The 23917-nt window shown below is 43.2% G+C and overlaps 1 protein-coding gene across 1 annotated transcript; it reads left to right on the top strand.

Annotated features, from left to right (window-relative positions):
* The first annotated feature begins 796 nt into the window (after positions 1-796).
* Positions 797-22778, top strand: MPHOSPH6 (M-phase phosphoprotein 6). Its single transcript, XM_033940082.1, has 5 exons — positions 797-1027; positions 1245-1357; positions 10370-10460; positions 20287-20384; positions 22094-22778. Exons 1-5 carry the CDS (start codon positions 977-979, stop codon positions 22233-22235), a joined length of 495 nt encoding a protein of 164 aa, XP_033795973.1. The 5' UTR covers positions 797-976; the 3' UTR covers positions 22236-22778.
* Positions 22779-23917: the final 1139 nt, after the last annotated feature.

A 23917-nucleotide genomic window follows, 5' to 3' on the forward strand; every position in this document is an offset into this window, starting at 1 on the left:
AACTGGGCAGGCCTGGGGGTGGGTCTAGGGGTCTGGATTTTCCTTTTGGAAAATTTGGTAACCCTAGTTGGGGGGGGGGGGGACATTCACTCCCCAATTTGGCTGGGCTGGAGATAATGCTAAGGCAGAGCTCACAGATTCCAGGCAGGGGAAGATCACTGTGTGAGAGAGTAGGGTTACCAGATGTCCGGGAATACTCAGACAGAATTTCCAAAACCTGACATTTGTCCAGGTTTTGGAAAGCCTCTACAAGCTCTGGCCACATCTGAAGAGCCTCTAAGTATGCATGGAAGACATCACACCCATCTGAGCATTCTCCAGGCCCTCTAGACTGGTGGGAGCTCCTGGCAAAGAGAGGAGGCTTTCTGGGGACGGGGCTAGAGATGGAACTGTGCAGGGCAGAGCTGGAAGCAAAATGGGAGGGGGTTATGTGTGTGTGTGTGTGGGGGGGGGGGGGGTTTGAGTGGTTAAGCAATGGAAGTTATGCCCAGATATCTCAATCCATCCTCATTTTTCTGGAGCCATATGGTATCCATAAGGCTGGAGTTCCCAGAATGCACCAGAATGAGCTTGACAGCAATCCAGGATTGGTTTAAATAAAAAAGTGTCTCCCTACTGGAACGGGCAATTTGGCTGATCTGTAACGCTGGCGTTCTAACTCCGCCACTCATCCCCCTCCCCCCCTCCGAACGCAATTGCTTTTTCCTTTCGCCTTCTCGACGTTTTCCAGCAGCGACATGCGCAGCCTGCGTCTCGGCGCGCGCCGGCTTCCTTTTCTTCCGGGGAGGCCGTCCTCCCTGGTGACCTCATCGACCAGTGCCCTTCCCAGTTGCCATTGCGGCGAGCACGCGCGTGCGCCTGCGTTTTCTTCCCCGGCGCGCTTTTCTGCGAACAGGAGGGTAGGAAGCGGTGCGGTTGGGAGATCGCTGACGTTTCGCCGCTGGGCCTCGTCTCACGCGTAGATTTAAAACAAAACATGGCTACCGACGTGAAAAGTAAACTGTCCAAGAACCTGTTGCGGATGAAGGTACGAGGAGGGGGTGCTTGGCTGAGCCCCCTTTGCAGTCTATTTGTCTATTAATAGCCATGTGGAGGAGGCTGACGGGGACCAGATGGTGATATTTGTTGACCAAGGGCACAGTCTACTTTGGGAGGAAAAGTTCTCGGTATATTTAACGATGAGTAACTTCACCTCTTCTTTCCCCCCCCCCCCCCCCCCCCCCCCCCCCCCCCCCCCCCCCCAGTTTATGCAGCGAGGCTTAGATGCAGAAACCAAGAAGCAACTGGCGGAGGAGGAAAAGAAGATAATCAGCGATGAACACTGGTATCTCGATCTGCCAGAGCTGAAGGAAAAGGAGTGAGTCTGATGTCACATTCCATGAAAGCTATATATGTAGGAGAAAGATGGTTTTTTTCCTCGCATTTCTCATCTTTATGCACATTTTGCTCTAGGAGTATCACATATTGGGAAGGATCCATATGTCAGTTCGTCTGTATGCATAAGTTAGTAAATATGTGTTCCATGAAAGACGGTGTAAAGTTAAGTGTGCCAGTGAGGAGCCCAACTTCCACCAGCAGAAGAAGAGGGAGAGACTGCAGTGATGCAGAGTGGAAGTTGCCCTGGGAAGAGGAAGACCAAGAGAGAGAGATTGAAGCTGCGGTAATAAGGAGTGGAGCCTGCTTTGGGGAGCTCGTATCCTGCCCTCAGGAAGAAGAGGCTGCATCAGCAGAGCCCCTGACAGATCTGCAGGTCGTCCCTATAGTTTAAGGCTTAGAATAGAGTTTAGAAGTTTTGGGGAGGGAGGAGGTTGATAGTGGACAGGGGAAAGAAGAGAGAAGATGAATATGTGTGAGGGGGAGAGCTCCTAAAGGGAGGGGATTGGAGAAAAGGGAGTGGGAGTGCAAGGGGGAGGTGACAGTACAGAGAGAGGGGAAAGAGATGGAGAGGATGGTAAAGGCTCAGGTGGTTAAGGGGGAGGTGCCAGAATGTTTATATGTCAAGAGAGACATACAGACACCCACACCCTGATACCCTAAGAACACCTCCTTTACAATGGCACTCAAGTTCAAAGAAAAGAATGATACAGGGACAAATTTTTCCCCGTCCCTGCGTGAACTCATTTTCCCATCCCAGAGAGTTCTTTTCCTGTCCCTGCCCCATTCCTGTAAGCGATGTCCTTATCTGCACAAGTCTCAAACACTTTAATATCATAAGTGTTTGAGGCTTGTGCGTTCAAGGAAGAGCTTACAGGAATGGGACAGGGATAGCAACGAAATTCATGGGGATGGAAGGGGGAAATGAGTTCCTGAGGGGACAGGGGAAAAATTCCCCATGTCATTCTCCAACTTCAAAGCATGTGGATGTCCATTTGCTTGAAATGTCCGAATCCTGATTTGGTTTCTGCTGTGGACTGTAAACCAAGAGACCCAGGTTCAAATCGTACTTTAACTCTTTGTGTTTGTAAGTGAAGCAGGTCAGGAGCGATCTTCCTACGCTCCTGCCCTGTGCAGAACTGGAAACAAAAATGGCTGCCATGAGTTCCTGTGGTCCCACGGAACTCATGGCAGCCATTTTTGTTCCTGGCTCTGCATGAGCATAGGAAGATCACTCCTGCCCTGCTTCACCGCAAGACTACCACGCTTTAAAAAGTAAGTACAGTGGGGAGGTGCGGGTGGGTCAGAGTTGGCCCTTAAGTTATTCGCAATTATTTTATATTTGTAGTCCGGCTTTGCCCCTAATATGCAGGAGGATGTGTATTTTATCACACTAAGGGCTCCTGTTATGAAACTGCGGGCTGGTGAGGTAAATGCTGCAATGCTGATAGGAATTGAATGAGCATTTACCCAACAGTAAAACCCTCTACTGCAGTTTCATAAAAGCCAGCATAAGTGTGCAGTTTACAACTTGTTTTATATCGCCTAATCTAAAAAAAAGCTATGAAGCTCTTTTCAGCAATAATATTGAATTACAGGATCATAATCACAAAGTATTATAAAAATTCATTAATTATTCTTATATACGATATCAAACTCAGAGGCTCAGAATGGTTTACATCATAAGAAAATGCATAATTATTGAACATCAAGATACATTAACATTTTATAAAACCCCCAAATAACTCCATACTGAAAAGGATTTTGGTTCCAATTCCTGCCCCATACTTTCTCTGTCTCTGTCATTTGGAAGTCAGGTACCTGGGGACATATCTTAAAGACCAGAAATCGTCTTCCAAAACATGTCCAAATTTTATTATGAGTTTCACATCTTTTATATGAATCAGGTTTGTCAGCATGTGACGGCATGTGACGTAAACACAAACCATATATGGACACAGGTCACATGAAACTTCAAACACATCAGCATTTTTCCTATCTGGAGATTGAAGTCCACAGAGGGTCAGAAAAAGCCTTAACCAGCAGAGCCCCTAATCTAAATCTGTCTGTAAATACGGCTTAACAAAACAATTGAATTCACTTCACAACATCTCTGTTTAAACATACATGTCAAAGAAGGAAAGACAAACAGGGCCTGGTTTTCTTACAACTTTAAACAACAAATGCCTAAGGAAAATTATCAAGGTTCATGATACGTGTCCCTTCAAATCCCCTCTTACGTCATGAAAATGACGTCATAAATACACAGCATGAGCTGGAAGGGAGTGATACTCTAGATATGTCTCTCAAGGAGGGGTTTTTTAGGAGCTGTAATACGAATAACACAGTACATGAGCAGTCAAGACAAGAGTGCAAATAATAAGAGATTATAACAATAAAAAGGTCTTTTACCCAACCCTGCATTCAACTAAAGTGTTGATCCCAAGAATTAGATAAATCAGAGTTACATTTAAGCTCAGCAAAGAGGTCTGCTAATTTCTGAATGTCCATAGGAGGACCTATATTGTCAGAAAGAAAAGTACAACAGCATAAAATACTGAGGAGAATTTAACAGAATTCTCAGCTAGAATCATATCTAGGGCCATATGATTTTGAGAACCATCTGAGAAGTGGAGCCTAATTGATCAGTAATACCTTGCAAGGCGTCCCTAGAATAGTTCACAAAGCGTTGCTGATTATAATAATTTTAACTAATCCGATCAACATTCTTATTAATAGTAATAAAGGGAATAAGGAACTCAAACCCAGCCTTAACCTGAGCTCGGGCCTTAAATTCATCTGGGACCCTTCTTGGGACCCCTATAGCATCTATGTATACATGTGATCAGATTTATATCAAGACAGAAAAGAGGAAAAACCATGTGAATAGGAAGGATGCCTTTCAGAAAGAATATGCAGAAGCATAGTAACCTTAACTAAAGTGCACTGGCCTATCCACTGGCTGGGTAGCTTAACAGGGAGCCAAAAGTCTCATAAAGCCAGTAAATATCAAATCTGATGCAGCAACAATGGGGCATACCTATGAGCCAAGACAGAACAATAACCTGGGGGTAAATTACCTACAAAACTACCCTGTGTCAGATTAGAAACATGACATGTGTAATTGCCCTTATAGATGGTAACGGCAATATCAAGCTTTTGTTGTCTTGGCAACAAAGGGTATTTAGAACACTGCAGTGCACAAAGGGGATAGGTAAAATTAGAGGAGATATTGGTAAATAACCCAAAAAAGCATGGTTGGATACCAGGAGGGAGGTCCAGATGTACGGTTCCTAGATGGGGTCTAGCTTGAGCACATATGTAACAATTACTCTTATTATGTTGATCAGCAGTGAATTTCATCCATTCTAACCAAAGGTTACGTTCTGAAAACCCTACCTTAACAGCCACAATATCTTCAAAAGTGGGATTGGCAATAGCCATCATGTCAGTAAGTTTATTGAATGTAGGGGCCAGTGGGTTAGTATTTTTTTTTGGGGGCCCCCACAAAATGGCGGGAGAGGATGAGTGGAGGTAGATAGATCCCATAAGAAAACTGATGGGTCGGATAGCTAGACCCACCCTTAAACCACATGTCCATAATGTACATACCTTCATCAGTAGGTCTAGGGTTGTCAATAGTAAGAGAAAGCTTAATAATTTGTACAGGAACACTTTTCCTATAACAGTGTCCAACCTTATGAAAGGTCATACAAGTAAGCAGTGATTTACCATTTTGGTCCACTGTTTTTCAGAGTATTTTCTAGTTTATAAGCCCAGTCAGTATCAATATTCCACCCTACCACTCCCCAGAATGCACACTTAACCCCCAACGTGAGTCAGTAACATATATATATATATGTCCTTAGTTTTAGGAATTTCTGAGGACCAATGGCACAGCCTTGGGATATCAATTGATGAACAGTCCGCAATGTCACAATACTCAAAGGAGAAGGTGGCAACTTGCACACTGCTGGAATTATACCAAAGGGTAGCATACTATCAGTCTTTTCTGGATTCCAATTGAAGGACAGCCTTTGCGAGGGAGTAGTCCAGCTTGACGTTGTGTTCGCAAAGAGGTGTCGGGGGTGCTGTTTACAGCAGGAGTGTCATTTACAAATGGGTATGGGCAGAAAGTGTCGTGGACCCAGAACACATCATCCCTGTAGACCCAGTTAGAAATGATCCATACAGGGAGAAAAACTAGCAGCAGCGTTGCCAGTAAGAGAATGATAAAGTTGGTAGAATGCTGCAATGAAATCATCATGTTGTTACACTGGAGGAGGTGAAATCTGCGCAGGGAAGACTTGCTTCTGGGGTTTTAGGTTAACCCTCTTCAAGCGACTTGCGTGGATCCAAACAGGAAACTCCTCAGTGAGTGCAGCGGGCCTGGTCACAGCGATCACAGTAGTGGGAAGGCCAAAGGGGAAATCCGTCTGCTTCCGATCCTTGGAAAGCTTCTGGACAATCACCAGGCTGGAAAAAATGGGTAGGAATCTGTGGAGAGAAAGGAGAAGTGCAAGACACGTTTCTTTGAACAAACCCTAATATTTCAATTAGCTTTTGGACGTATTTCTCCTGTATCAAGGGAAAATCTACCCATGGGGCGGGGAAAGGTCATCCCGTGAGAATCTCAAAGGGAGAGCAGCCAGATGTCTGTGCATACAGAAAGAGATACTTGAAAAGAGATGCTTGAAAAGCATTCCAAATATCATTCAGCAGCTGTACTCCAATGTGATCCAAATAAGAGATAGAAAACAAGAGAAACCATGTTGCCTGTACTGAATGTGGCAACATGTAACAATACCAATTCATGTATTTGATATAGCTATGGCAAAAGAGAGACAATACTCAGTTACTTAAGGTTCTTAATTGAACAATCCAAAAGGATATGTTTTTGCGTGCTGCATATAACTATTATGCACCTCAGAGAGACCATACTGATGTACTGAATGTATTCAGAAATGTATGGATCATATGTAGGGAACACCACGAAATAAACGCTGTATAAAGTAAAACTTTTTCTTAAACATATAACCCTTAACTAAACTATATTCAGAATATAAAAGCTATAAGTAAAAGAACATTGCGCAGTTAGGCTAGTAAGAAGTGGAAAAAGAGCTCTAGAAGTGGCCAATGTTATGTATCCTGGGGTACCCACTAAACTAAAACAAGTAGACATGACACAGACAAAACATAAAGTTTTAAGCGTGGAGCTATTACTCCATCTGTCAAGTGTGCAGGGCTGAATTTAACTCTGCAAATAAACACATTGATATAAAAAAAACAAAACTACAAATAATGTATATCATAACCATCTCATATTTGGAAAAAGGCATAAAGCTAATGTCTCTTTGGAGCGTCTCTATCTCTGCAGTGATAAAGAGGACCCATGGAAAACATTAGAAATATCTGTGCCAAAACGGATCTGGGATGGCTATGTATAAATCCGGAAAAAACATTTTAAATTAGCAACATCCTAATTTCAGCTAAAACAATAGAAAGGAATTGTATTTTCCAATTTATTTTCAATTCACAACCGTGTCAGTTGTAATTATTGAGCTATATATATATATATGTATCAAGGAGCAAAAGGTCAAGAATGAAAATATCACTAGCAAGAAGTTAAAATGTCGAGCGAGCACTACGATAACCAATACCATGATATTGGGCAATGAATAAGGGGGAGCTAGCAGCTGGTATCCAGGGTTTCCCCTCTTTGCACCAAAGTCCGTCTAAAAGGGCGGCTTTGGGCACCTGCCAAATGCCAGGCATCAAATTCAGAGGAAGCTGTGAAAAAAGAGAGGAAGAGAATCCTGTTCACCCATGAGACCCAAAAGCCCATTTAAAAGAAGGGCTTGTACATTGTGAAAAGTATGAAGGGTAATGGGGTGACCTAGGGTCAGAGAAGTAACCATCTCTACCACCATAGCACAAGCAGCCAGGGCTTTCTTGAACAGGAGTGACTATAAAAAAAAAAGGCAACAGAGCGTAACTTACCGCCATGTTCTCCCTTCATGGTGTTACAATAGTCCCAAACAAAGAGATAAAACATGTGGGCATAAGCAGGAAAACCCAAACTTGAGCTAGAAACCAAAGCACATCTTAAATGTCCAACATTTCATAAGTCCATCTGAAAAGAGCAGTCATTTCAGAAACCAGGGTCTGTCTCAAAATCTGGTCATAGAAGGAACAAGCAGAGATCCATTGGCGGCAGTGACCAATCATAGCAAGAAAAGTAAGCATGTCTTTCTTGGTAGCTGGGTGGGGCAGACCCAGAACAGCAGCAATGCAGAAAGTGCAGATTTTCCTCTGACCATGAGACAGGACAAAACCCAGGTATTTCACTTCAGATTTACACCAGTGCAGTTTATTTCATGACACCTTGTGACCACACACAGACAACCATTATAAAAGGTGCAAACTATCAGCCTGACAGGTCTCCTGAATTATGGAACACAAAAAGTTGTACAAAATGAGAATAGGACCATGAGGGGCAGTGCATGACTTGTAGAATAGCCCGAAGGACATTCCACACTAGGTATACTGTTGCTTAAAGGTGAAGGCAAAAAAAGAGCTGAAAAGCCTCACCAACAGGGACTAAAATAAAACATTCTTTAGGACAATGACAGAAAAAAAATAATTGGCTGCCGGTGGAATGGTGGAAGAAACATAAGTGCAATGAGAATTACCAAAACACTAACAGCCCTAAAATCTAGGACGAAACGGGGAATGCCATCAGCTTTGACAACAAGAGCGATGGGCGTATTATAAGAAGAGATGGTGGTTTTGATAATGCCGGAGAAAAGTCAAGAGACAAGCAGTGGAATCTCACCTTACTGCTTGATAAAAACAAGAATGAATAACTTCAAAGAAACACTATAGGGGGTCAGTGGAAACCCAAACAGAGAAGTCTGGGGGAAGGGACAAAAACATTCATACACGGATCCTGATAATGAAAGCAAAGAACAGATTAGCTTTGCTCTGCACAAGAAAGAAAACCTTTAAAACGGAATTTTTTCTTTTTCTTGTTTCTTTTTGTTTATGATCCAGCACAGAACACAAAGGAAGCAGCCGTAGAAGAAACGCACAAAATTAGTCAGGATCAAAAGGAAGACAAGAAATAGTGCTTGTGTACAAACTACAAGGGAAAGATCTTAGACTGATTCAAACAGCGCTTTCAATTCATTCCACATAACAGCACGTCCTACCTCAGTATTAAAGATTGGTGACACAGAAAGATGTGAGCTGAAGGAAAAAATGTCATACATACACACAGCCGTACAAGTCTCATTTGTCTAGGAGTAACCAATATTCGCTTATCTTACCTTATAAGCGAGGTACAGTAATAAAAGACAATAAAATCTTATACTCTATAAAAGTTTTAACCTTACAAATGACAGAGTGGGCAGGGGGGTTCTATAAATAATTTCATTCTTCCCGAAAGAATGGCAGCTGCTTATATTTACGAGGGGCGCTTACCGAAAGTACCCCGAGATTTTTCCCAAAAAAACTCCATAATAGAACCCAAAGCTTGAACTTAAAATAAAGGGTGGGTACAGGTCACCACTACCTAGTGAGTATTAAAGAACAGAAAAAATTCAGAAATACTCAGAAAATATTGGTGATATCATCTGTCCATCGCGGACGTGCCCCCAACTGAAAAGGATTTTGGTTCCAATTCCTGCCCCATACTTTCTCTGTCTCTGTCATTTGGAAGTCAGGTACCTGGGGACATATCTTAAAGACCAGAAATCGTCTTCCAAAACATGTCCAAATTTTATTATGAGTTTCACATCTTTTATATGAATCAGGTTTGTCGGCATGTGACGTAAACACAAACCATATATGGACACAGGTCACATGAAACTTCAAACACATCAGCATTTTTCCTATCTGGAGATTGAAGTCCACAGAGGGTCAGAAAAAGCCTTAACCAGCAGAGCCCCTAATCTAAATCTGTCTGTAAATACGGCTTAACAAAACAATTGAATTCACTTCACAACATCTCTGTTTAAACATACATGTCAAAGAAGGAAAGACAAACAGGGCCTGGTTTTCTTACAACTTTAAACAACAAATGCCTAAGGAAAATTATCAAGGTTCATGATACGTGTCCCTTCACATACTATGGGGGAAAGAAACCTAAATAATCAACAAAGAAATATAGACTTTAAAGAAAATGTTTAGCAAACAACCATGATTTTATCATAGAAACCTTACGTCAGATAAAGGCCAAATGGCCCATCCATTCTGCCCATTTACAGGATTCACTATCTCCTGCTCTCCCTCCCACATGCCTGTCTTGTGCCGCCACAACCTCTACTGGGAAATATTCCACACATCTACCACCCTTTCTGTTAAAATGTATTTCCTTAGATTACTCCTGAGCCTATCACCTCTTAACTTCATCCTATGCCTTCACATACCAACTCAGTATGGGTAAGAAGAAGATGAAACACCCCTTGAGAATTGGAACACCCCTCAAGAATCTTATGGCCATGGCAGCCAAGCAAAGATTTGATTAGAGGTGGAACGAGAGCCATCAATTCAGTGCTTGCCAACTTTGGGCTCCTTGAGACCCTGTTCAATGTCAGCTCTTTGGGGTGCCCACAGTGAGCATGTATATGAGAGGCTAGCATACAGTCATGTGAAAGCAGTTAATTTTCAGATTTGAAGACAGTGCTTGTAAAGCTAATGAAGCCATTTCTTGGCATTTAGGATATGAAATAACTTGCTTTGTTTTCATTTACCTACTCTTTCCCATTTATCAAGCTCAAGTGGCTAAACTGATTTGAATTAGGACAGTGAAGGTGAGCCTTAAGAGGGGCTAGGAGCCATTTTGCAATACATTCTTCAGCTCCTCTTTCCCTGATTCCTCTTAACACTTTTTCTAGAATGAGCTGAGATTTTGCAGTCAGTTTATTGCATCTAGTAATCTGAACTTTTTATTTTTAACATGCTTATTTTTGTTGTTATTTCCTCTCTCCTCAAGGTCTTTAATCATAGAAGAAAGAAGTTTTGTACTTTGCGAAGACCTGGTTTATGGCAGAATGTCCTTCAAGGGTTTTAATCCAGAAGTTGAGGTATTTTGTTAAATACACTTTGAAGCTTATATGGCTAGACTGAAATGTCTAGTGAGAATTTAGGTTTTATTGGTCATAGACCCATCCGTTTGATTTTTCTTGCTGTCCATATTTGTAATAGTCATCTCCAACACCACACCACAACTCTTTCTGACCTGCCTTTTCATCGTCCAACTTTTGTATCTATATAGTATAATAGAAAAAAAAATTCATTTGAATCTTTGTTATTATATTGATTCACCTTTTTGTCCGCTGTGTCTGTTATAATTAGATTGTAAGCTCTTTCAAACAGAGACCATCTCTTGCATGTTTAATGTTCAGTGTTATATGCATCTGGTAGCACTATAGAAATAAGTAATTTTAGTAGTATTGGACCATCGTGTGACTTGAAAATCTTCTCTAAGCCCTTCGTTACAGCTCTACAAAGTGATTTCATTTGTAGTATCATAAATATGCATGCTGACTACTTGTTGCCCTGGGGTAGTAACTGTGGCAAGAACCAAATCAGCAAAGCTGTCAATTTTTTTATCCGTAAGAATCATAGGAGCTTTAATATTTTCTTTGCAGTGTAGATGTAAGGATGTCCTTACAAGAAAAGGACAACCCAGCAGAGTTCTGAAAGAAGGTCAAATGATTTTTTTTTTTCTGATCTTGTATTCATTATAGAGAGTTGTTCCTTTGGATTTGTTTATGTTCAGCTATCATTTTTGTCAGGCTGGACTCGTAGAATTAATTTCTTGTATATTTTACCTTGATGAGATACTTTGGGCAAAAAAATACAAGTTAATCCCCTGATTCTGCAGTATAGGTGTTTTTTTGCTCCCGGGTATGTAACCACCCAATGAAGGCTGAAGGTGAATTAGAACCAGGGATACATCCGTGCAGCACTTCAGTTTAGGGAAGGTTCCTGGTGCAAACTGATAGCTTTAGTACTAGTGGATTATTGAAGGGAGGAGGTTTTGACAGTTAAATATGTTCTGCTGGCTGTCGTACGCTCCTTGCCACTCTTGTGTAAAACGGGAAGCAGGCACAGGGCCTGTAATTCAAGACCATGGAGGCCTCCTTTTCTGCTATGGCGATGACATACAGATTTTTCTGTCGGTTCTCAGATCCCACAAATTCCTCAAGTAAACTGACTGCCTCTCCCATGTTTCTCTAGGGCTTAAAGAAAGCCTTTTTGCCTTAAATCCCTCCAAATGCGAATGTATCTGCTTTTCTCTTTTACTCAGTCAAACTCCCCACACATACACACCCATTAGTTGCTGGCCATCCACTCAAGTTTTCTGACAGGACCATAAACTTGGCTTCAAACCATAAATCAACACAGTCATCCGATCCTCCCTTTTTTTGCATTATAGCACATCAGATCCGTACAACCTCTCTTATCCCCAGTCCTTCTACATTCTGTTATCTCTTTGATAGAGTACTGTAACTCCTTATATGCTAGACTCCCTCTAACTTTCCTCAAAAGGCTACAACTCGTTCAATCTACAGCAGTCAAACTCCTTCATTCTGTATACTGTTTTGACCACATCACTCCTTTACTTGGGAACATTGGCTCCCCCTATCCGGTTGCAACACCTTCAAACTAGTAACACTGATCTACAAATCATCTACTGCCCCCGTCCTAGTAGATTGATCATTCCCTACCTCCTCCACCATTCTCTATGCTCTGCTGAAAACAACCTACTTGCACTCCCTCCCCTGTCCGATATCAGTCTCTCTTCTTCCCGGCCCTCTGCCTTCTGCTATGTTGGTCCCAAACTCTGGAACGACCTTCCTTGCACATCAGGAATCTGCCCACCCTGCAGGAATTCAAGAGAATTCTCAAAACTCGTTTGTTTTCACAGTTATTCGGTACCTAATCCGAACACAGCCAAACCATGAAACCCATGTTATTTAATCTGAAGAAAACAGATCATGTTGCACCTTATAAAGAACTTGATTGGTTGCCAGTAGAGGCTCTAGGGTGTTTTTCAAGTTTGGAACCACGTATTTTATAAGGCCTTGCATGGTTACACACCCAGTTATTTAGTTGATCAATTTGCATTCATCAATTCCAGTTGCTTAATGAGCCACTGCATTGTTTGCTTTCCCCCTCTGCCCGTGGTTGCTCATATAAGAAATTTTTACAGAGATTACTGTCTTACCAAGCAGCTAGTTGGGATACAGAGTTTCACGGACTATTATCTCTTTCTTCATCTTGTATGCATTTTAGAAAATTGTTAAAATCAAGTTTATTTGCTAAATTCCCAGCAAATTGACTTGTTAATCACTGAGATCGTTCAGTCTTCTTAGTTTGTTAAACCGCATAGACCTGCAAGGTTTTGCGGTATGCAAATGTGATATGTATGTGTGTGTGTTTGTATGCATTATCTTTTTGTTATTGACCTATATAAATTGTTGATTTTTTTCTTTGTTCTCGATATAAACTGCTTAGATACCTTATAGGCCAATAAAGATAAAATGAGAGAAGATGGTTATGGTTATGCAACTCACTGCGTCCACTAACAAGAAAGGCAGTGCAGCTCTTAAGAAGCACCTTTTCCTACAGTTAACTCAGAGCACTCTGCTGAACAAAATATAATGCACCAAAATGCTGCTCCTAGTGGACTAGTCCAATTGCATGGCTTCAATGAACTGGCTTAATTTTTCTTTTTTTTCAACCTTGCTGTCGCAGATCAGTCATAGAAACATAGAAAGATGACAGCAGAAAAGGGCTACAGCCCATCAAGTCTGCCCACTCTACTGACCCACCCCATTAGGTCTGAGTGCTAATGACCTAGTACCTTGGCTTTGGCTGGCTCACAGTCAGTGTGACCTATTCTTAATCGATTATTCTGTTACGTCCCTTCCAGATTCCATACGCTAGATGTTCAATTCCAACCCGTAGTCCGGGTGTTGCAGATATCCACATCTTTCCAGAACACATGCTGCACTCCCGCTAGTGTTAGAATTAGGTTCAGTTTCTGCAAGCAGTCTGAGCAGAAGTCTTTTGCTGTTGCTCTGCGTCTGTTTCTTATTTTTTCACTTAAACTTCGTTTCTCGGGGGCTTCAGTGCCTTGAGACCCCTCCCCGGTGGTCTACTGTTGGAGAACTGGGATTAGCTCTGGTGGGTCTTGTTGGATTCACCAGAGATCTAGAAGGCCGTGTGCCTTTTCGGTCGACAAGCAGCATGGAAGCTAGGGCCGGTTGCCTTGGTTTGGCTCTGGCTGGCTCACAGTTCCTGTATAATGATCCCTCCAGGGCCTCTGGTTGGTCGGGTCATCTGCCGGACAGCGACACATCCTGTCTTGGTGTCTTTAGTAACTCCGGATTGGCCTCGCTGCCCGTGGTATGCTGTTAAGAACATAAGAATTGCCATCTCCGGATCAGACCCATGGTCCATCGAGTCCGGCGATCCGCACACGCGGAGGCCCAGTCAGGTATACACCTGATTGTTCTAATCACCCATATCCCTCTATGCCTCTCATAAGGAGATGTGCATCTAATTTGCCTTTGAATCCTAGCACAGTGGATTCCTTAATAACCTCCTGTGGAAGAGCATTCCATGCGTCCACCACTCGCTGCGTAAAGCAGAACTTCCTGACATTTGTCCTGGACTTGTCACCCCTTAGTTTCAAACCATGTCCTCTTGTCCGTGTCACATTGGACAATGTAAATAATTTGTTTTTCTGCTCTATTTTATCGATGTCTTTCAGTATTTTGAACGTCTCTATCATGTCCCCTCGCAGCCTCCTCTTCTCAAGGGAGAACAATCCTAGTTTCTTGAGTCGTTCCTCGTATTCCAATTTCTCCATACCTCTTATTAGTTTCGTTGCTCGTCTCTGCACCCTCTCCAGCAGTTTTATATCCTTCTTTAGGTTGGGAGACCAATGTTGTACACAGTATTCCAAGTGTGGTCTGACCATTGCTCTATAAAGCGGCATTATGACTTTCTCCGATCTACTCGTGATTCCTTTCTTTATCATGCCCAACATTCTGTTTGCTTTCTTTGCCGCTGCCGCACATTGTGCCGACGGCTTCAGGGTCCTATCTATCAGTACACCCAGGTCCTTTTCTTGTTCGCTCTTACCCAGAGTTGCTCCTGACATTCTATACTCGTGTTCCTTATTCTTACTACCTAAATGCATTACTTTGCATTTCTCCACGTTGAACTTCATCTGCCATTGCTCTGCCCATTTCTCTAGCTGATACAAGTCGCTCTGGAGTTCCTCGCTATCTTCCTGCGATCTGATTTCCCGGCATAGCTTTGTGTCGTCTGCAAACTTAATGATCTCACTGGATATTCCGCCTTCCAGGTCATTGATATATATATTAAATAGAATCGGCCCAAGTACCGAGCCCTGGGGCACACCACTAGTCACTTTCTCCCAGTCTGAGAACTTCCCATTTTTGCCCACTCTCTGCTTCCTGTTTTCCAGCCATTTGCCTATCCACCTTTGTATATCTCCCTCTATTCCATGGCTTTGTAGTTTCCTGAGAAGTCTTTCATGCGGAACTTTGTCGAATGCTTTCTGGAAGTCCATGTCTTTAGTGGGACATGAAGCTCTGGTTCCCTTTTCATCAACATCTTCTCAGTCGGGGGCCCCTGTCCATGGAGAACCCTTACGGCACGACTCTTTGAGCGCTCAGCCTTGATGATGAGCGGTTATTTGGAGGTAGTTAACTCAATACTTTTGCACTCGAAGTACTCTCTTTTTTGGCTTCTTCTGCCAAAGCCTGTTAGGCTTTTCTCACAGGGGGGTGCTAGGAATCAGGTGAAGCCGGAGCAGGCTCCCAGTTAGGTAGTCCTGGTGTTCCTCAGCAGGGTTTAGTCAGAAGTCTGGCAGGGGCCTGGTTGTAGGCTTTGCGTGTTTTTGAGCACACAGAGGAGCTAGTTCGCTTACTGCTCTTTCAGATCTGACCAGGTGTATGAGGGGGACGCTTCATTCGCATCCTCCCTTGCGTCTTCTTTTCCCTTTGTGGACTCTTAACATCATTTTACAGGGACTTGGTGAGGCTCCCTTTCCCCCTGTATAGGATGTATTTCTTCTGGACCTGACTTTCATAACAGTTTTTCTGGTCACCGTTGTCTTAGCACGGTGTATTTTGGAGCTTCAGCTCTTTTGTGTAGAGAACCTTTTTTCCGTTTTACAGATGTGGGTGTTTTCCTCCGCACTGTATCTTCTTTCTTGTCGACAGTGGTCTCGGCTTCCAAGTCAATCAGGGAGATAGATTGCCTGTATTTCATACGACAGGTTCAGAGCACAAAGATCAGATTTTCTGCAGATTAGAAACATAGAAAGATATCGGCAGATAAGGGCTACAGCCCATCAAGTCTGCCAATACCATTGACCCACCCTTTTAAGTCTACTGGCCCCCTTAACTCTACTGACCTGCTCTATTAAGTCTTTATCCTAGCGACCCTATTCATTGGTATGACCCTCGCAGTGATCCCACATAGGTATCCCATTTATTCTTGAAGTCTGGGATACTGCGGGCCTCGATCACCTGTACTGGAAGCTTGTTCCAATGCTCTATCACTCGTTCCGTGAAGAAGTACTTCCTGACGTCTCCACGAAACTTCCCTCCCCTGAGTTTGAGCGGATGTCCTCTTGTGTTCGAGGGTCCTTTTAGAAGAAATATCATCTTCCACCTCGACCCGTCCTGTGATGTACTTAAATGTCTCAATCATGTCTCCCCTCTCCCTACGCTCCTCGAGAGTATAGAGCTCCAATTTGTTCAGTCTTTCTTCGTACAAGAGACCCTTTAGCCCCGAGACCATCCTGGTGGCCATCCGCTGAACCGACTCAATTCTGAGCACATCTTTACGGTAATGTGGCCTCCAGAATTGCACACAGTATTCTAGATGAGGTCTCACCATGGCTCTGTATAATGGCATCATGACCTCAAGCTTCCTGTTGACAAAACTTCTCTTGATACAACCCATCATCTGCCGTGCCTTAGATGAAGCCATCTCCACTTGAGTGGCAGTCTTCATGTCTGCACTAGAGAGTTGCGCGGGGACAGAAATCCCACCCGTCCCCGCCAAAATCCCACCCGTCCCCGCGAGGAATCCCCTCTGTCCCCACCCGTCCTTGCGAGGAATCCCCTCCGTCCCCACCCTTCCCTATAAACTTCAGAAATAGTTATTTTATTTAATTATGCTACTGAATTAAAGGCTCTGGTAGAGACCCATTTACAAATAAGCAAAGAGACTTTATTAATTTAGAAATATTAATTGGGAAGAATACATACTTTGTAAATGGGTTTCTACCAGAACCTCTAATGTAAATATAAAATATAAATACTCAGCTGATGAGAACCCACAAGCTGTCAGCTGAGGACTTCCTTTGCAGTTGGCCGGGGGTCCCTTTTGCCAAGCTTGGCAGGCAGCAGTAGCATCCCTGAGTCACAGATGCTGGCACCTCAGTGGCTCATGGATGCTGCCAGCGACTGCTGCGCTTGGTGGAGGGGAGTTCTGGCCATCTCTAGAGGAGGTCCTCTGCTGGCGGTGCTTGGGGATCCCCACAAGTCACAGCAAGGGTCAGCAAGTACTTCAACACTGTAGAAATAAAACCAGAAATGCATATCCTTTTCTTTTGAACACAAAACAAAGACATCTGCCATATACATTTCCCAAAACTAACATATTTTAGTCAATAAATTCCGTTTTTTACCTTTGTTGTCTGGAGACTTATTTTTCCATAAAGTTGGTCCCAGTTTCTTTTTTCCACTTTCCCATCTTCTGTAAATTCTTCTGTTGCTGTCCATTGGTTCCCCCTACCATGGTCCAGCATTTATTTCTTTCTCATCTTTCGTGCCTGCCCACCAGCCCCATGCCCAACATTTCTCCTTATATCACCCCTCTCCAGCACCATGCCACATCTCTCCCTCCATTCCCTTCACCACTGTCTAACATTCTTCCCTCTTGCATCCCTTTCAATCTGTCCCATTGTTCCCTTGCCACATTTCTCACTCTCATCTTTTTCTTCCCTATCATATTCTGTAACTCCCTCCCTACAACCAAAAATTCTCCTCTTTCTTCCATTTGCCGTGTGTACACAACCATCTCTCTTTTCCGCTCATTGACACAACCACACCCAATTCTCCCTTTCTATTCCCTCCCCCACTTCAGCATCTCTTTCCCTCCCTTCCTCTCTCCCCAGTTCATGACTTCTGTGTCCAAAAATGCACTCCCTTCCACCACTTCATTTGAGTCCAGATAACAGCAGGGGTTGGAGGCAGCCTGCAGCACGCCATATGTAGCCGACCCAGAAGTCTTCCCCCGAAGTCAGAGCTGACATCGGAAAGAAGGCTTTGCATCAGTCTGGCGGCGGCTGAGGTTTCAGGTGGGAGGGGGTAGATACTGGATGTAGGAGGTGAGAGGAGACAGACTGTAGATAGAAAGGGGGAGGGATCAGACACACTGGATGAAAGGGGAAAGATAAGACAAGCTGGAATGCCTGGGGAGAGAGAAAAAGACAGATGATGGATGTAAAGAAAAGGAGAGGGGAGGAAGACATTGAATGGAAAGGAGGAGAGGGGGAGGATAGAGATGGAAGGGAGGAAAGAGAAAGATGTAGCAGACGCTGAATAGAAGGGGGAGAAAGAGAAATGAAGCAGATGCTGGGCTAAAAGGGGGGAAAGAAGGGTGGATGATGGATGGGATGACAGAGGGGGCAGAAAAGAGGAAGAGCAGAGATAGATCGGCATCCCCTACCGAGAATGGAATCAATTCTGCATTCCCGGCCTTTGTATGAGGGAGGTCTGGTGCCCCAGAGTAAGGAGCCTTGCAGCCATAGAGCACGGGACCAGACTTGGGCAGCTCTGCTCTAGAGCATTCATTTTTGTCATTTCCACTTTTCAGCACTTTCAGGGAAATAAAACATCAAGAACAATTGCTGTTTTTTTACGATAACTGAAGTGCGGGAAAAGAAAAGGTGTTGCGAAGATCCTTAATTATTCATGAAGCTCACGTATGACATATTTGATGTTCAGTTCACTCATTGGATCCGTGCGCCGCTGTACATTGACAGCTCCTCTGCATTGTTTTGGGTTTTATTGATTTCCAATAAGAGTTTGCCTGATTTACAGGTAAAATACCTGCTTCTGTTTACCATGTTCTCGCTCCTCTCGTTTTACATACCTGTACTTTAGTTGACGTATGCTGCGGATGGGCCTAAATTCTGGCGATGCAGGCAAGCAGCTTAAATACAAGTCCGGCGTCGCAGCGGGAAACAGCCATGCTGAGCTGTGAGCTCAGCACGTACAAAGCTGAAAGCCTTGCTTGCTGATCACTCCCAAGTCTCGTTCTGCCGTAGTCTTGGTAAAAGTTTCTCCATTCAAGGTGTAAGTTCTGCATGGATTTCCATTTCCGAGATGCATGATCTTACATTTCTTGGCGTTGAAAGCCCAGCTGCCAGATAGAGAACCAACTTTCTAAAGTACGGAGGTCCTGTTCCATAGTGTCCTGTAGATTGTAGCCGTTTACGATATTGCATAGTTTGGCGTCATCAGCGAATAAGGTTACCTTACCTTGAAGCCCTTGAGTCAAATCCCTAATGAATAAGTTGAAGAGGAGTTGACCCAGGACTGAGCCCTGCGGCACTCCGCTGGTCACTTCCGACGTTTTAGAGAGGGTACCGTTAACCATCACCCTCTGAAGTCTGCCACTTAGCCAATCTTTAACCCATGCAGTTAGTGTTACTCCTAACCCCATCGATTCAATCTTGTTCAGCAGTCTGCGGTGTGGAACGCTGTCAAAAGCCTTGCTGAAGTCAAGGTATACGACGTCTAAGGACTCTCCCGAGTCCAGCCTTCTTGTTACCCAGTCAAAGAAGCTGATAAGATTGGACTGGCAGGATCTACCCTTGATGAATCCATGTTGACTGGGGTCCCGGAGATTCCCCTCATTCAAGACCGTGTCTAATTTATGCTTAATTAGTGTTTCCATGAGTTTACACACTATTGAAGTGAGACTCACCGGTCTATAGTTCACAGCCTCAGCCTTGCAACCCTTTTTATGCAGAGGAATGACATTGGCTATTTTCCAGTCCAACGGAACTTTCCCCGTGCTTAGTGAGAGATTGAAGAGCACGGCCAACTGTTCCGCCAGAACATCTCTCAATTCTCTAAGCACTCTTGGGTGTAAATTGTCCGGTCCCATGGCCTTGTTCTCCTTGAGCCTTGTCAGCTCGCTGTAGACGTCTTCAGGTGTGAACTCAAAATTCTGAAACGGGTCTTCCGCAATTTGTTTTGCCTTCAATTGTGGTCCGTGTCCCGGTGCCTCACAGGTGAAGACTGAGCAGAAATATTCATTTAGTATTTCGGCTTTTTCAGAATCCGCCACCGCATAGTTTCCGTCTGGTCTTCTAAGGCGTACTATGCCGTCTGTGTTCCTTTTCCTATCACTAATATACCTGAAGAAAGATTTGTCCCCTTTTTTAATGTCTGGAGGATCTTGCTCCGTTATTTGGAAAGGATGAATTAAGTTCTGGGCTGCCTGATCACTTTTTTTTTTTTTCTTCACTGCTGCGCCTCTCCATGGTAGGCTAGTGTCCAATTGCTCGATAGATTCGAAGGGCAGGTTTAGAAAATTACTTAAGACACAGTTATTTGTTGATGCCTTTTTTTAGACATTTCTGGTAAAGTTGATGAATTAGCCATGATTTTTTATGTTTATCTCTCTGAGGATTGTTTGTATGTTTATTTTATCACATGTCTATTTTATTATGTATTTGTTGTATCATGTGTCTATTTTAAATATGTATGTAAATTATGTAAATCGCTTAGTTTTAAACGGTATATAAATTCTTGAGACTTTTCTTGATTTTATTTTCAGAAGTTAATGATAACAATGAACAACAAGAACAAAACAGAAGAGGAGGAAGAGGAAGAGAAAATGGAAGCTGATATATCGGACGAAGAAATGGCCAGGAGGTATGTTGCATGCTTGAGGATAGACATGAGAAAAAGAGAATTGTGTTTTGCAATTTCATTTACATTCCTGAGGGGAAAATAGCTTTATTAGATGACAGTTATTTTTTGGGGGGGATGGGGAGAGCAGCGCTTTGGGCTGGATCTTCCTTACGGATAGAACAGGGCTGCTGTCAGATTTTGCTCTTAACAGTCCCAGGGATGTCTGGTTTTCCGGGTAGCCAAGCTGTGTGACTTTTAAACCAGGTATGTTAGATAGATTGGGACAGATAGGGACAAATGACTGAGTACCCGAATGTAAACCACTTAGATAATAGGCGGTATATGAATAACTAGAATAAATGAATAAAGCGTATGTATTGTGGGAAAGAATGATTTCCTGTATGAAAGTCTGAAGAACTGGAATTGAAAAAATGTTAACATTCAGGAAGAACGGAATAGTAGTTGTGTGCAGATCACCACATGCTCTTGTCACGCTTCAAATAAGTCCAAATTCTGTAACCGGCGCCTAATGTTAGGCACCTATTTTGGAGGCGCCAACTAGATAAGCGGCTATCTAAATTGAATAACAAGCTCAAGAAAGCGCGATTCTGTAACAAGGCGCCTCTAAAAATTTAGGTGGCCTTCCAAAAAAAATAGGCGCTATGCATGGTGGGCGTGGCTTCGTGTTAGGCTCCTTGCTACAGAATCGCTGCTCTTAAGCGTGCTTATGCGCTCGCATGGCCGCCTAACTTTTAGTTAGAAACATAAAAAGATGACGGCAGAAAAGGGCTATAGCCCATCAAGTCTGCCCACTCTACTGACCCACCCCATTAAGTCTGAGTGCTAGTGACCTAGTTCCTTAACTCGACCCTCGTAGGGATCCCACTGGATGTCCCAATTATTCTTAAAGTCAAGCATGCTGGTGGCCTTGATCACCTGCTTGTTCCAGTGATCTACTACCCTTTCTGTGAAGAAATACTTCCTGGTGTCACCATTAAATTTCCCTCCTCTGAGTTTGAGCGGGTGCCCCCTTGTGACCAAGGGTCCTTTGGGAAAGAAGATGTGCCTAGAGCTGGCCTATTTATTGGGCGCCTCCAAAATAGGTGCCGCCCAGCGCGATTCACTAAACAGCACCCAGTTTTACTTGAATCAAGCTGAACAATGCCTATTTCGGCACCTAACTTTTGGGCGCTTCTTATAGAATTTGCCCCACAGTGCGTGTAACGTAATACATCTACAAACACATACATAGATTTGTCTATATCTTGTACATATACAGTACTCCCCCCAAAATTTGCAGGGGTTCTGTTCTAGGAGCTCCCGCACATTTTGAAAAATCGCAAATGCAGTTTTTCGCCTGTCAAAAGGCAGGGGAGGCAGGACAGGGCAGCTGGAGCGCTGGCGGGTAAAGAAAATCACTCGCGGTCTGCTCTGACCACCTCGTGTAGTAAAGTCAGCTGCTTTGACATGCAGGTCCTGATTGGTGTAGCCCGACTTTACTACAGGACGAGGCGGTCGGAGCAGTCCGCGAATTCGCACAGGAACACTGTATAACTAACATGTTTTGTGTGTCCTTTCACTTACCAAAGTGGGAGGTAGAATCTACTTCACTAAGAGTCCCCCGTAGACACAAAAGTGGAAGAAAAGCCTTGGCACATCAGGTCTTATTAACTAAACTGCTTCACCCAATTTAGGTTTGATATTTATTGTTTTCCTTCTAAACTCTGCAGGTATGAAACCCTAGTGGGATCAATCCGGAAAAAATATGCAAAAAAGAGAGACCAAAGTGCAATAGCTGATGACGAGGAAAGCGGTAATGACCAAGAAACTGGACCAAAAAAACAATGCAGAGGCTGGTGGCACTTAAGCTAATAGATGTATCGAAGCGCAGGCCTTCGGGGTCAAGGGTCCACCTCCATCGGATGCATTAAGGATTTCAGCTTTGTTTGACAGAATCTGGTGCCTTCCATGGTGATTACACTGTCAGAGGGAGTACCGAGTTAGACTGAAGTAGCAAAATCAGCACCGTGACTTATTGGAGCACAAGCTTTCGAGCACAACAATCAACTTCATTGGATATCCTTGAAGGCTTATGCCACATGCCAGTTTTGCTTCTAGACTCCTACAAAACTCCCCCTCTGGAAGGGAAGAAAAAGGTTTTAAACTCCACATTGTGCGGAGGAGATCTTAAACTGAGTGTCTGGTGAAGCCTTTATTGTCTTGAATAATCGTTGATCTCTTTCAAGGGCAGCTACCACAGCAAGATAAAGTAAAGGTTTATTTATCGGGCAAGTGCTGAAGGTGGCTGTTCTCCTCTGCTTCCCGTCAAGGGGCCAGGATGAGCTGACATCACTTAAGCAGGGGAGAAACTGGGCATGCGATAACTAAATTGTGTCGTGCACCTTCCCAGCCAATAAACCTTTTCTGTTTTCTCTCATGAAAGTTGCTCTTTGAAAGATGGCCATAAAAGTAAAATTATTCAGACATAACTGTTCTGTCCTACGACTGGCGTATGCTTTTATAAAAAGTGTGTGCATGTTATGGATGTTATATATCCTTTGCTTATCACATTTTAGTTAGCGTGGGCATTAAAGCCCCTCTACTTGTTCGAGCGTTGGAGATCACCTTTGCTTAGAAAATGTCCCGTTTTCAAGTTTTATTAAAATTTGATTTGATCGTTTATCGCGTGTTTCTAAGCGAAGTACAAGATTAAAAATTTTTTTTAATAAAAACAAAGTTATATAATTTAAAAATAATTCTCACCCAACTATTTTAGACAATACAAGTACGTATACTAACTAGTACATAAGGTAACAGATATAGGAAGCACAATAAGGATAGGGGAGGGAAAAATACACTTCTCGCTCCGTATTTGTGGTTTCGTTGCTCGCGGTTTCGATTATTTGCGGTTTTTTTGTGCGCAGGCTCCCTCCCAAATTTACATCAAAGGAAGCTCCCAGCGATGCACAGAGAAAATCAATCCTCCAAGCGACGCACAGAGAAAATCGATCCTCTCAGCGTTGTACAAAGGAAATTGCGGCACTTTCTTGACAGGAACGAGTAATTTTATTTGCGGTTTTGTCTTTTTTTTTTTTTTTTCAGGCTTTTTACAGAAAAACTGCGAATAACATACAAAGTTTATTCACGGTTTTTCTGTATTCGTGGCCATGCTGATCCCCTATCTCCATGAATACGGAGGGAGAAGTGTATGAAGAAAGAAATAGAATTTTTTTTTGAGGTGTTTTTATAGGTTGAAGGCGTCTATAAACAGAAAGCTTTTCAGAGAACTTTTAAAATGCCCTTCGTGTACTTTAATTATTAAGGTGGATTTAAATGACAACATTTTACCTCCATTCCACAGTCTGAGTGACTAGAGTGTCTAATGTGAATGTTACACAAAGTCATAATGTTCAAAGATCAACCTGGCATTTAGGTTGCTAAACATAGCTGGTCGGCCAGCGAATTTTGGTGTTCACCGGCTATGTCATGCAAAGTATTCAGCAGGAGATAGCCAGCTTAGCACAAATTAGCCCTTCCTTGCTAGCGAAATAACG

The sequence above is a fragment of the Geotrypetes seraphini genome, chromosome 4, assembly GCF_902459505.1.
Source record: "Geotrypetes seraphini chromosome 4, aGeoSer1.1, whole genome shotgun sequence".
Classification (NCBI taxonomy): domain Eukaryota; kingdom Metazoa; phylum Chordata; class Amphibia; order Gymnophiona; family Dermophiidae; genus Geotrypetes; species Geotrypetes seraphini.